Here is a 17,316-nt window from a genome sequence, read left to right on the forward strand (position 1 = left end):
TTTTTATAGGCTATGGTTCCGCATTAAACTTTCTTTACAGTCTGATTTTGTTTTAAGTTAAGTTTATATTTAAATGTGTCAATTTGAGTGTATGGTCAGTAAATAGAGAAGGGCACACAAGTTGCAGTAAGGCCCGTTTCAGAAAGAAGCTTAACTGCAAACTCTGAGTATGTTATCCCTAAAATGGGGTTTTCTCCTCTGGGTTTTCCAATTCAGGAAACTGGAGGTTTGTTAAACCCGAAACTGTGGGGTAGGATATGTGTATGTGTTCTCAAAAATATCAAGGGCTTTCAGGTATCATAACTTCTAAAAGAGGATGCATTGAAAACCAGGTTGAAACCAACTTTGAAAAACAGCTTGTTTTGGATATTCACTCTGTGGTGTGAAACAGATGAATACATTAGCATCTTCTGCCCACACAGCAACACATCAGGGGCTATATTTACATGACTGGCTCTTTGATGCACCAGGACAAACACCTGAAGAAAACAATTGCTTTCATCTTTATTTAACCATAAATTCAATGCGATGTCTTGAAGGTTTGCAAACAGTGTGCAGATCTTGGCTGTGGAAAATCAGCATCTCTGCACAGCTGTCTGAAAAATCCCAGAAAAACTGACTGCAGTGTGAAGCTGACCTGAGATACCAGAATTGAGGTAATTTGAGATACATTTTCTGTTATGGGTGAGATCAGGATGGGTGTGACATGAAATGAAATCAGGAGGGGTTATCAGATGGGTGTAACATGCCCAGATAGCACACGTATGTCTTGGATACGTCTCTGCAAGGTAATCATTTTGATTTCCATTCCATCTGGAAAACGTATTATAAAGGTCATTTACCCATACAGTATGAAGTACGTCTCTGAGACGTACGTGTGCTATCTGTGTGGACTAATAAGATCAAAAAGGTGTGACGTAAAGTGAGATCACAAGGGGTAATTAGGAGGGATCACTCCTTCTGAATCTGATCACGAGAACAACATGAGAGTAAATAAATGGACACAAAAATTGGGGAATTGCGAAGTTTGGGAATAGTCATTTTGATGCGTTTTGCAATTAGAGCTGTGATTGATTGCATTGCTCATCTGAAGCGTGTCAGCGCACATTTAAAGAAAAAATGTAAACTTTACCTAAAATAGTTAGAAAACGTGGTGCAGTAACAAGAGTAATTTTCTATTGCAGCTCTAAAAACAATATCCCAAACACCTGAGGATGTCGTTTATCAGCCCCACCCTTATGGAAAATAACCATGGTTTTACTACAGTAAAAAAACATGGTTAGTCTAATAAAACCATGGTTTTGCTCATAGTAATCAATACACCAAGTTACTACACTTTTACCACAATAAAACCATTAATTTCCGTAATGGCAGCTCTCATACTGATTTAAGTAATGTAAATAGAAACCCCAATCTTCTGATACGGGGGACAAGAGAGAGTTTTCTGTTCATCTGAGAGCGGTTTGTGCTGTTTATGTGAGAAAAATGACTTGAGGCAGATTTGTCATTAGAATATTGATGAAATTCAGGCTCTCTAGAGACGAAAACAAATTTAGATTACAGCAGAGAAAAGTCAATTGCAGCATTTGGGAGAAGTGCTCTGTGTGACTAATTAGAAGCTGTTGAACCGACATCACTATATACATTTTCCTGGCGGGCTCATATTTACATATTGAGAGAGGTTTAAAATATTCCTGTCATTCAAAACATCTACAATGAGAAGAATTAAACAAAAATCACAGCGGATGGCTAGAGTAGCTAGAGGCTCTGTATTCATTTTCTTCACCATTTCTGTAGCAAACTTTACATGATATTAATAAAAACATAAACTGACCGGTAACACTTAAAGAGGTGTTCATTAGACTGACATGACACCTTCATAATCATGACATGACACGTGTCATGAACATAAAGCAGATTTTGTGCACATTTATGACAACTGCCATTAAGTGTCATTTGTTCAGGGATGTAATTTTTAATGTAAAGATGACATTGTTTGAGATGTCAGTTTTCAATTTAATGTGCTTTATTGGCATGACAAGTGTTACAATGTATTGCCAAAGCATTAACAGTGAATATAGAACATGTATAAAACAAATTATATGATTTGAGATGTCTTTGTTATGACATCTTGACACAAATCAATGCAACATAACTTGTCATAAATCTGTCATAAACATGGCATAGCAGAATATTTATCAAACTTAAGTAACTACCTAGCTTTATGGGTTAACATTACATTAAACTGACATTTAAATGTCATTAAGTGTTAATACTCTGTCAAATAGTTTAATAACAGCATCATGAATATTTTTCATCCACAGTGGTACAAATTGAACTTGTCATTAAAATGTCAATAAGTGTTAATACTATGTTAAATAATTTTAATACCTTAACAAAATGCAGCAGACACATCAAAAGATTATACTTAACTTTATGTTTGTGCACAATACACACAAAGGGTTCTAACATTTTCTGACATAAAATAAAAAATTAACAAAACCATTTAATTAATTTAATTTATTAATTTAATGTTATTAACTATTTTCCCTTGATATGGACCCGACACTGCATGTCTTAACCCATTATTGAATTATTTTCAATAATTTTTAGTTAATCTCCAAATGCAATAAAATATAATTTTATCAATTTAAAAAATAATCATAATAACAATTATTATTATTATTATTATTATTATTATTATTATTATTATTGGATTATTGATTTTATTTCTTAAACACCTGGAGGAAACTTAATAAATACATTATGAACGGAAAAATATTCATGATGCTGTTATAAAACTATTTGACAGAGTATTAACACTTAATGACATTTAAATTAAATTCATTTTGTATCAATGGGAAAAAGTGGTCAGTTATGGTGTCTTGGTAATGTCAAATTGTCATGACAAGTTATGATGTGTTGGTTTAGGTTAAGTTGTCATAACAAAGACAATTCAAGTCATCTTTGCATTAAAAATCTAATAATTGAACAAATGACACTTGATGAAAGTTGTCATAAACGTCCACAAAATCTCCTTCATGTTCATGACACATTTCATGTCATGATTATGAAGACATGAACATGTCGTGTCAGTCTTATGCACACCCCCTCAATTAAAGTGTTACCAACTGACCATGCTTACCATACTTTACTTCAAGCCCTACCTTATGTCTTGATACTAAACATCAGTTTATTTCAGGTCCAATGGGATGTTCAGGACAGATTGGTGATCTTTGTTGTTGGTGATGTGTGCTGTAGTCAACTGTACACTCAATATCCACCCGTCACTGTCATTACAATCAGTTTCCTGTCTCACAAAATTTCATGATATAGTCACGTAACTTTTTGATTCTTTTTTAGTGATATTGTCACGAATTTCCATGATTTTTTTATCGTATCACGAATATCTGTTTACGTGTAATTGTCGCGTATTGGTTACTCAACTGTTTTGTCCTATTTTCTTACCATTGTCGTCTCGGCTTAGGGTTAGATTTACATAAAATAACATCCCTACCCAAACCCAACTCTAACCCTAACAACAGGCGACAATGGTTTAAAAATCATAAAATATAAAAAAATAAATCATGTGTAACGTGGGGTTGCTTTAAAGAAAGCGATGGAGAGTTGAATCCATGTGCAAAAGAGGTTTATTAAAGTAATTCCCAAAAGGGCAAGCAAACACATCCAAAAGGGGCAATCCAAAACGTAATCCAATAACAGGCAATAGGTCAGGGCAGGCAGCAAAACAAACAATATCCAAATGAACAGGCACACGTCAAAAAACAGGCAAACACAAAACCGGATTCAGGATAACAGGTAAACAGGCTAACAAACAGGCAATGTAATAATCAGCAGTGATATAAACAAAAGGAAGTGGCTTTATACTCAACAAACAGGAAGTGGGAAGTGAAGCATGGCATGATGATATTTCAAAATAAAAGCCGGAACAGAACAGGGTGTCAAAATAAAAGTACAAAACACAAAACACAACGGAACACGAGACAAAACCCTTACATCATGAATAAAGGTATAAACCAATGCTTAAAGTGACATCTTAAAGCAAACACCAAATCTAACCCTAAACCGAAGCGACAATGGTTTGAAAATAGGAAAAAGCTGTTGAGTAACCAATACGTGACAATTACACATAAACAGAAATTCGTGATATGATCACGAAAAAACATGACAATATCACGAAAAATGAATCAAAAAGTTACGTGACTTTATCACAAAATTTCGTGAGACTGGGTAGAAACTAATCATCAATTCTATTCCCTGACCCCAAACCCTTAATTAACCCACACCAAACCCACATTTTCACTAACATTTACCGTTTCTGTTACAAAACACAATGACAAAAAGAGTATGAAGAATATACAACAAAAAAAAACATTAGCTTGTACGTTAGCTGTACCTGAATGTGTAATAATGTATAAACAACAAATCTTGATATTTTGATCACAAATGTAGTTTATTCAACAGAGATTTAAAAATCTAAACTCTTGTTTTCTCCCATGCTGTCCTTACAACAGCATCAGACAGACAAATAAAGACAAACAGATAAACAAACAAACAAACAGACAGACCGACAAAATCAAATAAAAAATGCAGCATGTCTAATAAAGCATAATGTTTAAAGAAAGAAGAGAACTGTTATTGCAAACATAATTATGAAACTACAATAAAAATTACAGTTGACATAAAAGCAGTGGATAAATAAGGAATTACAAGAATAAAGCAGGTATTAAGTGAAAATTAATGAAGTGCACAAAATATGTAAACCAACCAAAGTAGTAAAACGTAGAAGAGCACCTAGGGGACTTTAAATCCAAACATTGCATTTAAACATGATTCATTAAAAAGATGCGAGTCAATGCCCAATGGCTTTTGTAGTGTTGTGAAGTAAGACTGTAATATTTTAACAGCAACCTTCAGAGTGAGCGAGCGAGTGAGAGAGAGACAGAGAGAGAGAGAATCTGAGCAGAATGTTAACAATGTTCTCATTATTTATTTAGTGCTGAAGGGAACAAGGCAATCATTAAATAACTCACCTGATACTGTATGTCTGTCTGTCTGTCTGTCTGTCTGTCTGTCTGTCTGTCTGTAACTCCACAATCCAACAGAGGTTTAGCTTTAGCATATGCTCTGTTGGATTGTGGAGTTACCTATCATTGTGGACTTACCCTTCCAAACACGTTTTGTGGATTACACTTTTATTGTATATACACTGGAGGACACTTTGAACACTTGGACTTTTAGCACACTTGGACTTTTAGATTGTTTTAGGTTTGGTTTTTTATATTCCTTTCTTTTAACAGTCTTGAGTTTTTAGTGTGTTGTTTTAAGTCTTGTGTTTGTTAATACACTTATTTAAGTTGAATACACTTGTTTGTCTCATCATTTTAACTCTTTTAATCTCACACAGTAAAATCTGACCCCTTATATATATTTTGTAAAACAACCGATAGGGCTGCTTGTTACATAGTGGTGGCCCGTACGGGGATCGTTTTAAAGATTTTATAAGCTGTGTTGAGAAAAAAGTTAAAAGATGACGATCAATTCTTTCAATGCTGCTTCTTTTAAAACATCTGCTGGTTTTAATGATGAACGGATTTTATGTAAATGTGAGTGTACAAAACTGCGTGCTGAACTATCTGAACTTAAGAACATTGTTTTAAAACTGGAGAAGGATTTTAAAGACTCTGTTGAAAGTCATTTTAACCGTGAAGTGTTTTTTTAGAGAAAGTGTGGATTTTAAAATCTGTAAGCTGGAGGAATCTGTGAAGGATGCCGTGGCCACACTGGAGAGAGAGGTGGTCGAGTGTTTTAAGAGGAGGGACAACAAGTTGGCAAAAGAGCTGAAGAAAGAGAGAGCTTCAGTTGCTACAGTCTCTCCACCTGCATCGACTGCCAGCCCAGTGCCTCCCACGATCTCCCCTGGTATTCCTCCTACCAACAGTTCCACCATTTCTACTACTTCACGGACAGTCAACAGAGCCATGGACAGAGACCACTGTGCCACAGTACCAGCAGGGCCAGATTTCCACTTCACCTTCTCTGTCCTCCCCTTCTCCAGACAGGAACTTTGCAGCACGCAGGCTAGGGACGACATACTCCAAGGACTTACCATCTCTCCACCCACCGCTCAGACCACCATCATCAGCGTGAGGAGCCACCAGGGCCTGCTGTATCGTCATATCCAGAAGGAAGATGGCCAGGGCAAGATACAACTCATCATACCTCAAGCCCTGGTCCCCCAGACGATACAGCACCTCCATTACAGGTCTGAGGAGAGGCATCAAGGAAAGCTGAAAACTCTCCTCAGGATCCTGGAGGTGGCCTGGTGGCCTACAATCCGCAAAGACGTCTGGGCATTCATCACCAACTGCGAGTCTTGTGGTGTGGAGAACAAGGAGTATGTTGTCACCAACTCACATAAGCAACCACAACATCAGCGTCACCACCGTTCATCTGCTAACATCCATCATCAGACCCACAAGCCGGAAAGGAGGAAACACCAGGGGGAATGGCGTGCCAGCGGAGCTGGGTGTACAAGGACTCTGGGAGGAAAGGTACCGTCTACCCAGGGGCACTCGGGCTGGTATTGGATTCCACCTCTCTACTGGATTTCCACAGATTCCTCCGGCAAGCTAGTGCCGATGTGGGCGGGCCTAGCACGGACTATGAACCAAGGACATTTGAATGCACAGGTGCGAAAGGATACCCATTTCATGGACAATGGCTGACGGTAACTTTTAAAGGTCTAGTTCCTTCCACGAGGCGGTAAGCTAAGGGGGGGGACTATGTGACACCGTCACACAAGAAACATGCTGAACCGCTCATTTATACATTATATTGTGGTTTTATGTATATTTGAGTTTTAAATAGGTTTTACATGTTTTCTTAGCCATTTTATTCCATTTTATTCCTTTTGCTATTTTATGTGTTTATGTCTTTTATTTTGTTTGGGTTGCCTGTCATGTGAGTAATCACATGACAGGAAACAATGCCAGTATAAAAGGAAGCAGCAGAAGCACATTGTTAGCATATGCTAAAGCTAAACCTCTGTTGGATTGTGGAGTTACCTATCATTGTGGACTTACCCTTCCAAACACGTTTTGTGGATTACACTTTTATTGTATATACACTGGAGGACACTTTGAACACTTGGACTTTTAGCACACTTGGACTTTTAGATTGTTTTAGGTTTGGTTTTTTATATTCCTTTCTTTTAACAGTCTTGAGTTTTTAGTGTGTTGTTTTAAGTACCTTGTGTTTGTAAATACACTTATTTAAGTTGAATACACTTGTTTGTCTCATCATTTTAACTCTTTTAATCTCACACAGTAAAATCTGACCCCTTATATATATTTTGTGACACAACCAATAGGGCTGATTGTTACAAGGCAATCATTAAATAACTCACCTGATACTGTATGTCTGTCTGTCTGTCTGTCTGTCTGTCTGTCTGTCTGTCTGTCTGTCTGTCTGTCTGTCTGACTTTTATTAAGTGCGCTAACATGAAAATCATTGACTATTGAATATTATTTAGAGAGAGAGAGAGAGAGAGAGAGAGAGAGAGACTGAATGTCAGTAGAGGTTTTTTCCCAACCCAAAACATGTTTGTGATGATTTTATAATCAGAAAGATTCAGTCGGGACTGTAGTGCTATGATACTGACATTGTGGCATCATCCTGCTGTGAACATTACAGACAGATAAAATAAGAGAAAGATTAGATGTATTCACACTAATAACACAGCTTGATGTTTCTGATATGATATCAAAGCAACAGGAATCAGATTTGCTCCTGATCTGCTGAATACTGAAACAGCTGTGTGTTCTGGTTTATGTGATTCTATGATGATGTGCTTTTAAAACAAAATTGTGATTTATTTTATAAATATGTTATAGCAGCTGGACAGAGAAAGCATAAGATCTTGTTCAGGTTTTGTATTCATAGTTTTCATGTGTCGACATTTGTGTTGACAATTATATACTCAGTAATAGATGTTGTAATAACATGGAACCAACCATGTGCATAATATGTAACTAAATAATGAAACAGCATGTGCTTACAGACTGTAATTATGTATATGTAATAGATGGCTCCTGTTACACATACTGTATGTAGAGTTGGTTACACAGCTACCGATCTTACCAAAAGATTCTACATACGTGTTACAGACTTGATACGATAAGAAAGTACTTAGTTAAGCTCTTTTCACACAGATATTCCGGAAAATACACGCAAAATGCATCCTGGATTTTTCCGGGATCGTTTGATTTTTTGTTTATTCACACTGCCAATGCTTTGCAGGCATGCAAGGTCCCGGAAAGACACGTGACTGTTTAAAGTCCTCCCCTATATTCTATGCAGCGTCTGAAGTTTGCATATTATTTATTATTTCTCTCTCCAAAAACCATGTTTATAATAAGCTAAAATGAGCAAGTGACGCGATATTCTTTTATGCTGCTGAAAGATCTCCGCTTCAGCGCGGTAACTTACCTGATATCTGCTTCAGTCCAGTTGGCTGACATTTCTCTTCGTGAATGTTGATCTCCATGTTACTTAAATACCTCATTTTAAAGAGTTGAACCAACTTCATGCCATGACACGCGCGTCCTCACTATGGTCTCATTTATCATTTCCTGATAACTGCTTCAATCTAGTTTGCTGACATTTCCCGTGATGAATGTTGATATATATGTTAATCTCTCGTTTTAAAGAGCTGAACCATAACTTTTGTTGTGATGACGCCCGCGTCGTCACTATGACACGCCCCTTACGGCATTGTTTCGGCTTCTTGTTCACATAGAGGGTTTTCCGTGTATCTTACTATGTCCTCTTTCCGGGAACGATCTCAGAAGATTTACGGTACATGTTTGCTTTCACACAGACGCTTGTCTGGCAATTTTACAGGGTATTTTCTGGGACCAAATGTCCGTGTGAATGGGGTTATAATGTAACAAGAGGTACTTAATAGTGTATGTTACTAAGATTTGAAACAGCCTCTGTTTACACATAATACATTTATTCATTCAGTGGACTACTGTTGTAACTACTGTTACATGCATGTGTAGTGGTTATAAATGAAAAGGAAAAGAAACATTATGGTCCATTATAATGTACTAAGGGACAGATTTACTAACAGCTTGCCCCAGCGCAAACCATAATTTTGTCATTAATAAATAATGACTGTCAGGATGTACTAAAGATGTGCAGTTGATAAGTAGCACTGTAAAGGTGTGGTCTAGTTAAACTAACTTACTTGCATTTGAAGAGTTTCGTTGCAAAACGAGATAACCACCGTTTTTTTAATTGTTCAGAAATCTCGTTTTTTGGTTGTGCCTTCCAATTAATTTCAATGCAACTGCAGTTGGTTTGTTTTGATTTAAACCTTCATAACTTAAAAAATACAGCTAAGTAGCACCATAAAACAAAATAATAACATGATAACATAATAATAAACATGTTTTGACAAAAATGTTAAAAAATGGATTTATCTCGTTTTGCAACGAAACTCTTCATATGCATTTCTAGGAGTTTCCCTTTCAGGCGCAAAATGTATTAATTATGTATTAAGTGAGATCTAACTTGGACCAATCCTGTAATTAATCCTTATGTGGTTTTACCATGCTGTTGTTAAACTATATATATGAAAATATTATAATATTGAGAATGTTACTATTTGTGAGGCCTGTATTGGATGTTTGCACATAATCATACTTATATAGTATATTTGTTTTGTTATTTCTTTACTGAGACAAATTTCACACATATACTTTATACTTCTCATAAAGTAATGCAAAGCATTTAATGGACTGTGTATAAAGCATGTGATGTACTGTTTTAATATCTATTTTTTGGTTGTTTATTTTGTCTGATGAAGAGAAAAGATGTTCCAATATTATCATATTTATCTTTGAAATATATATTTGATTAAACACACTTGTTACAGATCAAGAAAGGGAAGCAGATCAAATGTGCTCGTGGCTTACTTTCTTTTAAAAATATTAATATTTTCTATTCAGAGGATTACATGTGTTCCTGGCTAAGTCGGTTACACGGCTGTAAAATGTAACAGAGAGATTCAGAGTTTAATTTATTTATTTTCTCAAAACACTGCTACATCAGGAAAACAAAATCTTGTCTTAAAAGAGAGAATCCAAACAGCATGGTTTGGTCATATTTTCTCTTTATACCGTAGTTGCTTAGAAAGTACTTTTTTTTACAATTTTGTGTGTGTTTTATATTTTTTCTCTCTATCAAGATATGCTATACCTGTTCAGGAAAAAACGCCTGTTTAAGGGAAACCAGAAATGGATCAATAATGTTATCTGCAATATTTTCTGTACTGTAATCTTTGGTAATAATATATAATAGCAGAATTAAAGAAACCAGCTAAATCAGCATACTATTAGTTGTTTTTAAACAATTATTGTATTTATTGTTTACTGCTAGTTTCTATGAAAAGTTTTACTGGATGGATGTGTGGATACAGATCATAAGTGCATGTGCGCCACATACACATTCAGCTTTTGTGCATGGATTATGGTTAAAACAAATGTTTTGTAGAGATTTTCTGCATTTGTATCAGTTATTATGGCAACACCTAACTGCACAAATTATGCCGGTCTTCCTGGATTTCATAATAAACATAAAAAACAGTGAAAACTGCACACTTGTGTCCTTTGCAATACTACTACCATTAGCTTTAGTGGCTCACCGGAAGTCTTACACAAAAAAGCTAAAAAAATAAGGTGGATAAGGTGAGAAATTCTCCATGAAATACATGTAAACATCGCCAAAGTGGAGGTCTGGCATTAATCTGACAGTTTTAGTGAAACTACAGAATCGGGTGCTGTGCCGAAAACGTGTATTTTTTGTTCATATCCTAATTTTTCTTCTGTTCAGAGGTGTTTTGAAACTTGACCAGTTTGTGCTACCTCTCTATGGAGAGCCCAATATAAACGGCTGCTTTCTTGACCGCCAACATCACTGGTAGGTCACGTGACTCAAAACTATCAACTGATCTCTGGATTTCCATTATTGCTCATTAGTAACTGACTGACAGCTCACAAACACTAAATGGATCAACGCAATCTCTCATGAATTATGAAGCACCAAAACTACATACAGTATGGGCTTAGATGAATCTCAGCTCGTCTATTAACTGACTCTACACCTTTGTATTGTAAAGCAGTTTATGGGCTCTATCATACACCCGGCGTAATGCGCGACGCAAGTGTCTTTTGCTTGTTTCCACCCTGCGCAATGATAATTTTCATTTTTAGCGCCACGTTGTTTAAGTAGCGAATGCATTTGCGCCCACTTTTGCACCCATGGGCGTTCTGGTCTGAAAACTAAATATACTAAAATAGACTACGCCATTGACCAACAAAAACCTGCTTTAAAATCTAAAGTCAATGGCGCAATATGTTTTTTATTTTTTATTTAAAGAGCACAGTAAATTATGCGCCTATAAACGGGACGACACCATAAGTTTGCTTATCACATAGGCTACATGAATGCGCAGCAGCACAAAAATGCTTGAAAGATTAAAGGATTGAATGTAAAAGATTATTATTGAGTCTCTTGGACATAAATGAGGACTAATTATGAGACGTTAGATGGTGCAAAGAGCTGCTTCACCTGTAGCCTGGTAAGTAAATAAATGCTTTGCTTTAAACAAATCCAAATATTGCATATATTTTTTAATGTTTTTTTAAATAATACTCTATGGATTTATTTTATATGATGACACTGTACCTGTGGATATGGTGAGATGAGAAACATTTTAAGTAATGCTTTGTAAAAATCCCATGGCGCTGTTCTAGTGCTGAAACGCTTCGGCTCTCCGCGCCTTTGTAAATCCTTTATCTCTTGTTTGTATTTTTAGAGTACAAACCTTTTCTTGCATATTTGCAAATTATTTTATGAGTATATTTAAAAAATATTTAAATTTCAATAAAAATGAAAACAACACATTTTTTAACATCAACCATAAACTGGTGGTCTTCTTCCTCCGCTTAGTTTTTCAGTTTACAAAGTTCATCATCTAAATAGGGATTAGACATATCGCCAACGAAAGTGGCTTTTAAAGGGGATGAGAGATAAGACTCTCATTGGTTTATTACACGTTACGCCTAAAACACACCCATTACTCATTAGGAAAATATGAACAACCTTTTTCGACCGTGCGCTCGGTGCACAAACCATTTTTCCCGTCGTTAAATTAGCAAAAGTGGACTCGGACACGCCCATTTAGACGTTGCACTTTAGACAATGCGCTTAGATTGTTAAAATAGGGCCCTGTGTTTGTTAATGAATCTTTTTTTCAGTAGAGAGTTTAATGGCCCCCGATGACAACTTCAGTTTATAATCATTAAAATTTGGGTGTTTGTCTATTTTTTTGTTTGATCAAACAATGAAACCTAATTTTTTAAATGGAAACACTGCTATTTTCAAAGCGAATGTCAAGGGAAATTGTGTGACATGTTTTGTTTCATTTTTCAAGAAGCAGTGATCAGAAGGTGAACGCACACACACACACACGCGCACACACACAGTAATTATATTACAGGTCTTGGCTCTTTCATCAGTGCCTCACACCTGTTACATTATTTCTCTTCTCATTCTCTCAGTCTTCTCTTATAGCGTCTCTTTGTTTCTTTCAGCACTAAATGAACAGTTAAAATAATGAAACATCTGCTGCAATGAGTGTGTATATCTGTGTTTTTATCCATACAGAAGATAAATGATTCATATCACACAAGATCACAAGCCTGATTCAGGCACTATTACAGTCAATCTGTGACCTTATGAATATCAAATTTATCCATTAGCTCACAGGAGTTTTAAAATTCATTATGCAGACTGAATGACAGCAGTATGTACCGTGTGTGTGGCTTTACACGGTGTTAATGTCTTTGTGCTCTCTCTCTCTCTCTCTCTCTCTCTCTCTCTCTCTCTCTCTCTCTCCGCTGCAGTGGGGGAGTTTATTCAGTGTCTCACATGAGGGGACGAGACAGTAGAAACCTCAGCTCACCTGCTCTCCTCTCGCCTCCCATCATCTCTCTTCTCCTCATTGTAACCAGGACTGGACTTTTATCTCCCAGCTGCAGGATTTCACACCGCCTGGTCCTTCTTCTCTTTAATAATCAGCGTTAATGGATTTTTGGGACACAGCATGGATTACTCAAATCCCAGCCAAACAAAAGGATGCAGCACTCTCGGGAAGAACAAGAGAGAAAGAGAGGGATGATACAGTACCATACTCTTTCATTTCATGACTTACTATCCTGTTTTCAGTCTTTTATAGTCCAAAGATTGAGGCGGTTTCATAAGCCGGGTGTGTGGATGCCATTAAGTCCGAGGAATACTTTTAAGACTGTTGCATCTCACTTTTCATCACTTTCTTCTCATTACTTCTTTCTATAAACTATTTGAAGCTATCGCAAGCGAGGCCGTCCATACAACAGACTGGTTTATTTGCACGGGTTAACGGTTGACCTATGGTGTGTATGTGTGGTAGGAGGGCAACGCCTGTAAATGTCTCCGAGCGCTCTCGGTCTGTCTGGCACGTTACTGCAGCATGAATGACTAGCCTGAAATTTTTAACAGCAGGGTGCATGAAACAGCACGACCGCCTTTGACAGTTTAATGAGGTTAACGTCACGTGTTAAAATCACAAACCTGTTTTGTTGAGAGTTGACATTTGTGCAGACAATAAGAGTAGCGCTTGAATAATTCAGTTTCTGCTTTCCATGATTTTGCAGCTCTACAGAAAAGACATAGTAGTACAGGATAATAATAGAAACGTTGTGTCTGCTATTAATGTTTTGATTGAGAGCATCATGTAGGGATTTTTCTAGCAAACTCACTGTGAAGTGATGAGAAAGTGTTGGAAGAGCAAAGACGCACAGTAACAAAAACAAAACAGATACCCGGAGATCAAACCTGTACATTATGGGGCGGTTTCCATTGGGTTTACCATAGTCCCAGAATAAATTGCATGTTTAAGCTGCCTTAATTTAAAAACACCATATATCAGTGCCATTGTTTTTCTCAAGATGCACACCAGTATGTATTTTAGTTATGTCCTAAGGTCTATTCCTGGATTAAACTAAACCCTGTCCAGGAAACTAAAAACAAACAAAGTTAATGCAAATTTGTTTAACATTGAAGAACGGCTGGCCGGTAAAGCTTACGCCAAAGACGCCTGCGTCAGATCCGAGTCTGCGATTGGATAAAGATTTATACGCACCTTCACACAGCTTGCCTTTCAATTGACCCAACCCTGCAGCAAAGTGTGCCAGCAGGACAGCACGTGTCTAACAATGACACAAAGCAGGAGCTTTAACGCACTGTATCTCAATACATCTCCAAACCCAATGTCTGATAATTAGATTTCACAAACCACTGAGCACCAAAGGCGTCCAACTGTTACCTTATTAAGAGAGAGATATTGATTTATCTGTGACAGACCACCAGTGACCACCATTAAAGCAGCGTGTTGTTTAATTGAATTTTCTTTCATACATCAAAATTGGGTGAATATTGGACATAAAAAGGCGTCGAGAAGTTCATACGCTCAGTCAGGATGCACACATATAAAACAACATCTGTGTTGAGTCAGGATTGTATGGCAAACGTCCGGTGTGTTGACTTTTGCGAATGGGCACTTTGTTTGCTATTTCTACATTATTCACGTTTAGGCATTGAAGTATAGAGATTTGGGTTCCCTCTAGTATCAATTTAATTTATGGTTTTATGTGCAACCATTTTTCCAATTTACCCAGCAGTATTTATTGAACTCATGCTGAGTCTTTGAAAAATGAGAGACTGAAAGCGAACACCCGTGTGAAGGTGCGGAAGCACGTCTAAAGATGATGTTGAAACTGCTTTCACAGTGAACACAAAACACCTGAAGCTGGTGTAAAAAAAATACTTTTCTTCTGTATAGACGGATGAATTCGAGAAAACTGCTTACCTTTGATTTCATAAATATATGTGCGAGAAAATCTAAAGCTCCAGCTCTTAGTGTGTGACAAAACCATTAGCAGATGATGCTTTGGATGTGAGAGCAGTTTTTCTGCTGCAGTGGTCAAAGGAAGATAAATTATCAGTGGTTTTGCAAAACAGCAATTTTCTTCCTTTCTTAGAAAGGTTTTGCATTTACAGCCCTCCCCATTGACTGAAAATGATTGTTCGTCCAATCAATGCCTTCCTGAAAAACTGAATGTTTATATGCAGCGTTCACTGATTTAGAAATCATTCAGATGTAATCCCAGTAAAAGCACAGAAGGACGTGGCTTTGATGAAATACTGTCGTGAGTATGAATTAAGCACATCAATGTGATGAAACGTTACATTTGAAGCACAAATGGAGCTCACGCTGCACAACAGACTTGAGATATGACACTGTGGGCTTCTTTTACAATCAAAGAAAGGGTTTTACATGGATGGTGGAAAAGCTTGTTAATGGACTCTTTTAAGACATGTACCATCTCTGAACATTTACTTGAAGGTGATTTGAACTTGATGTGGATCCAAGAAAGTTTTTTGCCCATGAGTGGAAAGTTGGATCATAGCCACTGCGAGTGTCAGCCGTATGATACTGCATCCCGACTCGTACAGCTCTTCCTCGACAGACAGCTACAGGTGATCTGAAGGAGTTTGGGGCTGGAGATCAGACGTCAGGATGGGTTGTAATATGTGTGTGGTGCAGAAGCCTGAAGAACAATACCGGGTCATGTTTCAGGTAAGAGTCAGATGTTTGAATTTTTCTATTTGTCAATAACCTTTATCAAGAAACAACTGATTTCCATGCAATAACAGCGCATTGTTAATAGCATCAGTCTCTGAGATTGTATCTACAGTAAAGGCACAAGGCAAGATAGACACGTTCATTTATATATAGTACTCTGTGCATCTATTCACAGTAGCACCACTAGCAGGCCCAATGAAAGAATGAGGTTGGGCCCCCTCATTGAATACAAGATTAAACATTTCATTACAGAAAACTGTATGCAAAATATTTGCCAAAAGTTTTTTTTTTTGTTTTCATAGTGATAATGCATCCTCCCTATCAATTTGGAAATAAAACAGCAGTTGCATTTTATGACATTTCATTTTCAATACAACCTCCACTATGAAAAATTAATATGGAGCCAGAGTGATCTCAATAATAATTTACACAAAAAACAGGATGCACACACGCGTAGCCAAATTTACACGATTCACATGCACAAAATAAAAAAAACATATTCATTAAATACGTTTCACAAATGAAAAACACAATTCACAAATGTACAGCTGTGTACGAAAAGTTTTGAATGTTTAAAATTCACGATTTTATTGTGACTGTGAATGTGCGATTCATCTTTTTCGTGTGTGAATTGCTTTGGATTCGTGAGTGTTGGTTTTTTAGACTTTCCTGGCAGCGCGCTTCTCTAATGTGGGTCATTCGTACTCTTTAGCCAATCAGATGCGAGCTCTCCCTTCAACCCGCCAATAGCGCAGCACTAAAGGAGCATGTTCTTAAATTTTGCGCAATCTGGCTAATTTCAACGGAAATTAAGCTTTATGTGAATCAGTTTTTGTGAATATATATTCAAATTATGTTTAAAATGCACAAGTTTATCGTGACTGTCAATAAACTTGTGAATTTTAAACATTCAAAAATTTTCCTACACAGCTGTACATTTGTGAATTGTGTTTTTTCGTTTGTGAAATGTATTTAATAAATATGTATTTTTATTATATGCATGTGAATCGTTTTTTGTGAATATATATATATATATATATATATATATATATATATATATATATATATATATATATATATATATATATATATATATATATATACAGTATATATACATTGTGCACATGAATTAGGCTTCATGCGTGTGAATTTCTATGCGTGTGTGCATCATGTTTTTGCGTGAATTATTATTAAGATCATTCTGGCTCCATAAATTAAAGGCAAACATGAAAAAGAAACTGCATTGCATTTATTAATTTATGTTTATAACACAATAATAGTGACACAAATCAAATCATTATTTTATGTTCTTTTTTATTTAATAGTTTTTATTTTCAAAGTCAACTTGTATGCAAATTCTATGTTAATCAGGGCACTGAAAAAAACTTACTCATTGAATTTAATAAAAAAATTTAAGGTAAGTGGTTGCAATCAATTTATTTAAGCTACATTTAAACAAAAGTTTTATATTTTATTTTACGTTACTAATCTTTTTTGCTTAAATGTAGCTTAAATAAATTGATTGCAACCACTTACCTTAA

At 36.3% G+C, this 17,316-nt stretch overlaps 1 protein-coding gene across 1 annotated transcript in view; it reads left to right on the forward strand.

The window, feature by feature from the left end:
• The first annotated feature begins 12,999 nt into the window (after positions 1–12,999).
• LOC129430870 (PDZ domain-containing protein 4) overlaps positions 13,000–17,316 on the forward strand; it is a 38,858-nt gene continuing 34,541 nt past the window's right edge. Inside the window, exon 1 of the mRNA XM_055188476.2 lies at positions 13,000–15,769. Coding sequence (XP_055044451.2) covers positions 15,710–15,769 — 60 coding nt within the window. The 5' untranslated portion in view covers positions 13,000–15,709. The remainder of the gene's footprint in view (positions 15,770–17,316) is intronic.

Source organism: Misgurnus anguillicaudatus, chromosome 13 (genome assembly GCF_027580225.2).
Source record: "Misgurnus anguillicaudatus chromosome 13, ASM2758022v2, whole genome shotgun sequence".
Classification (NCBI taxonomy): Eukaryota; Metazoa; Chordata; class Actinopteri; order Cypriniformes; family Cobitidae; genus Misgurnus; species Misgurnus anguillicaudatus.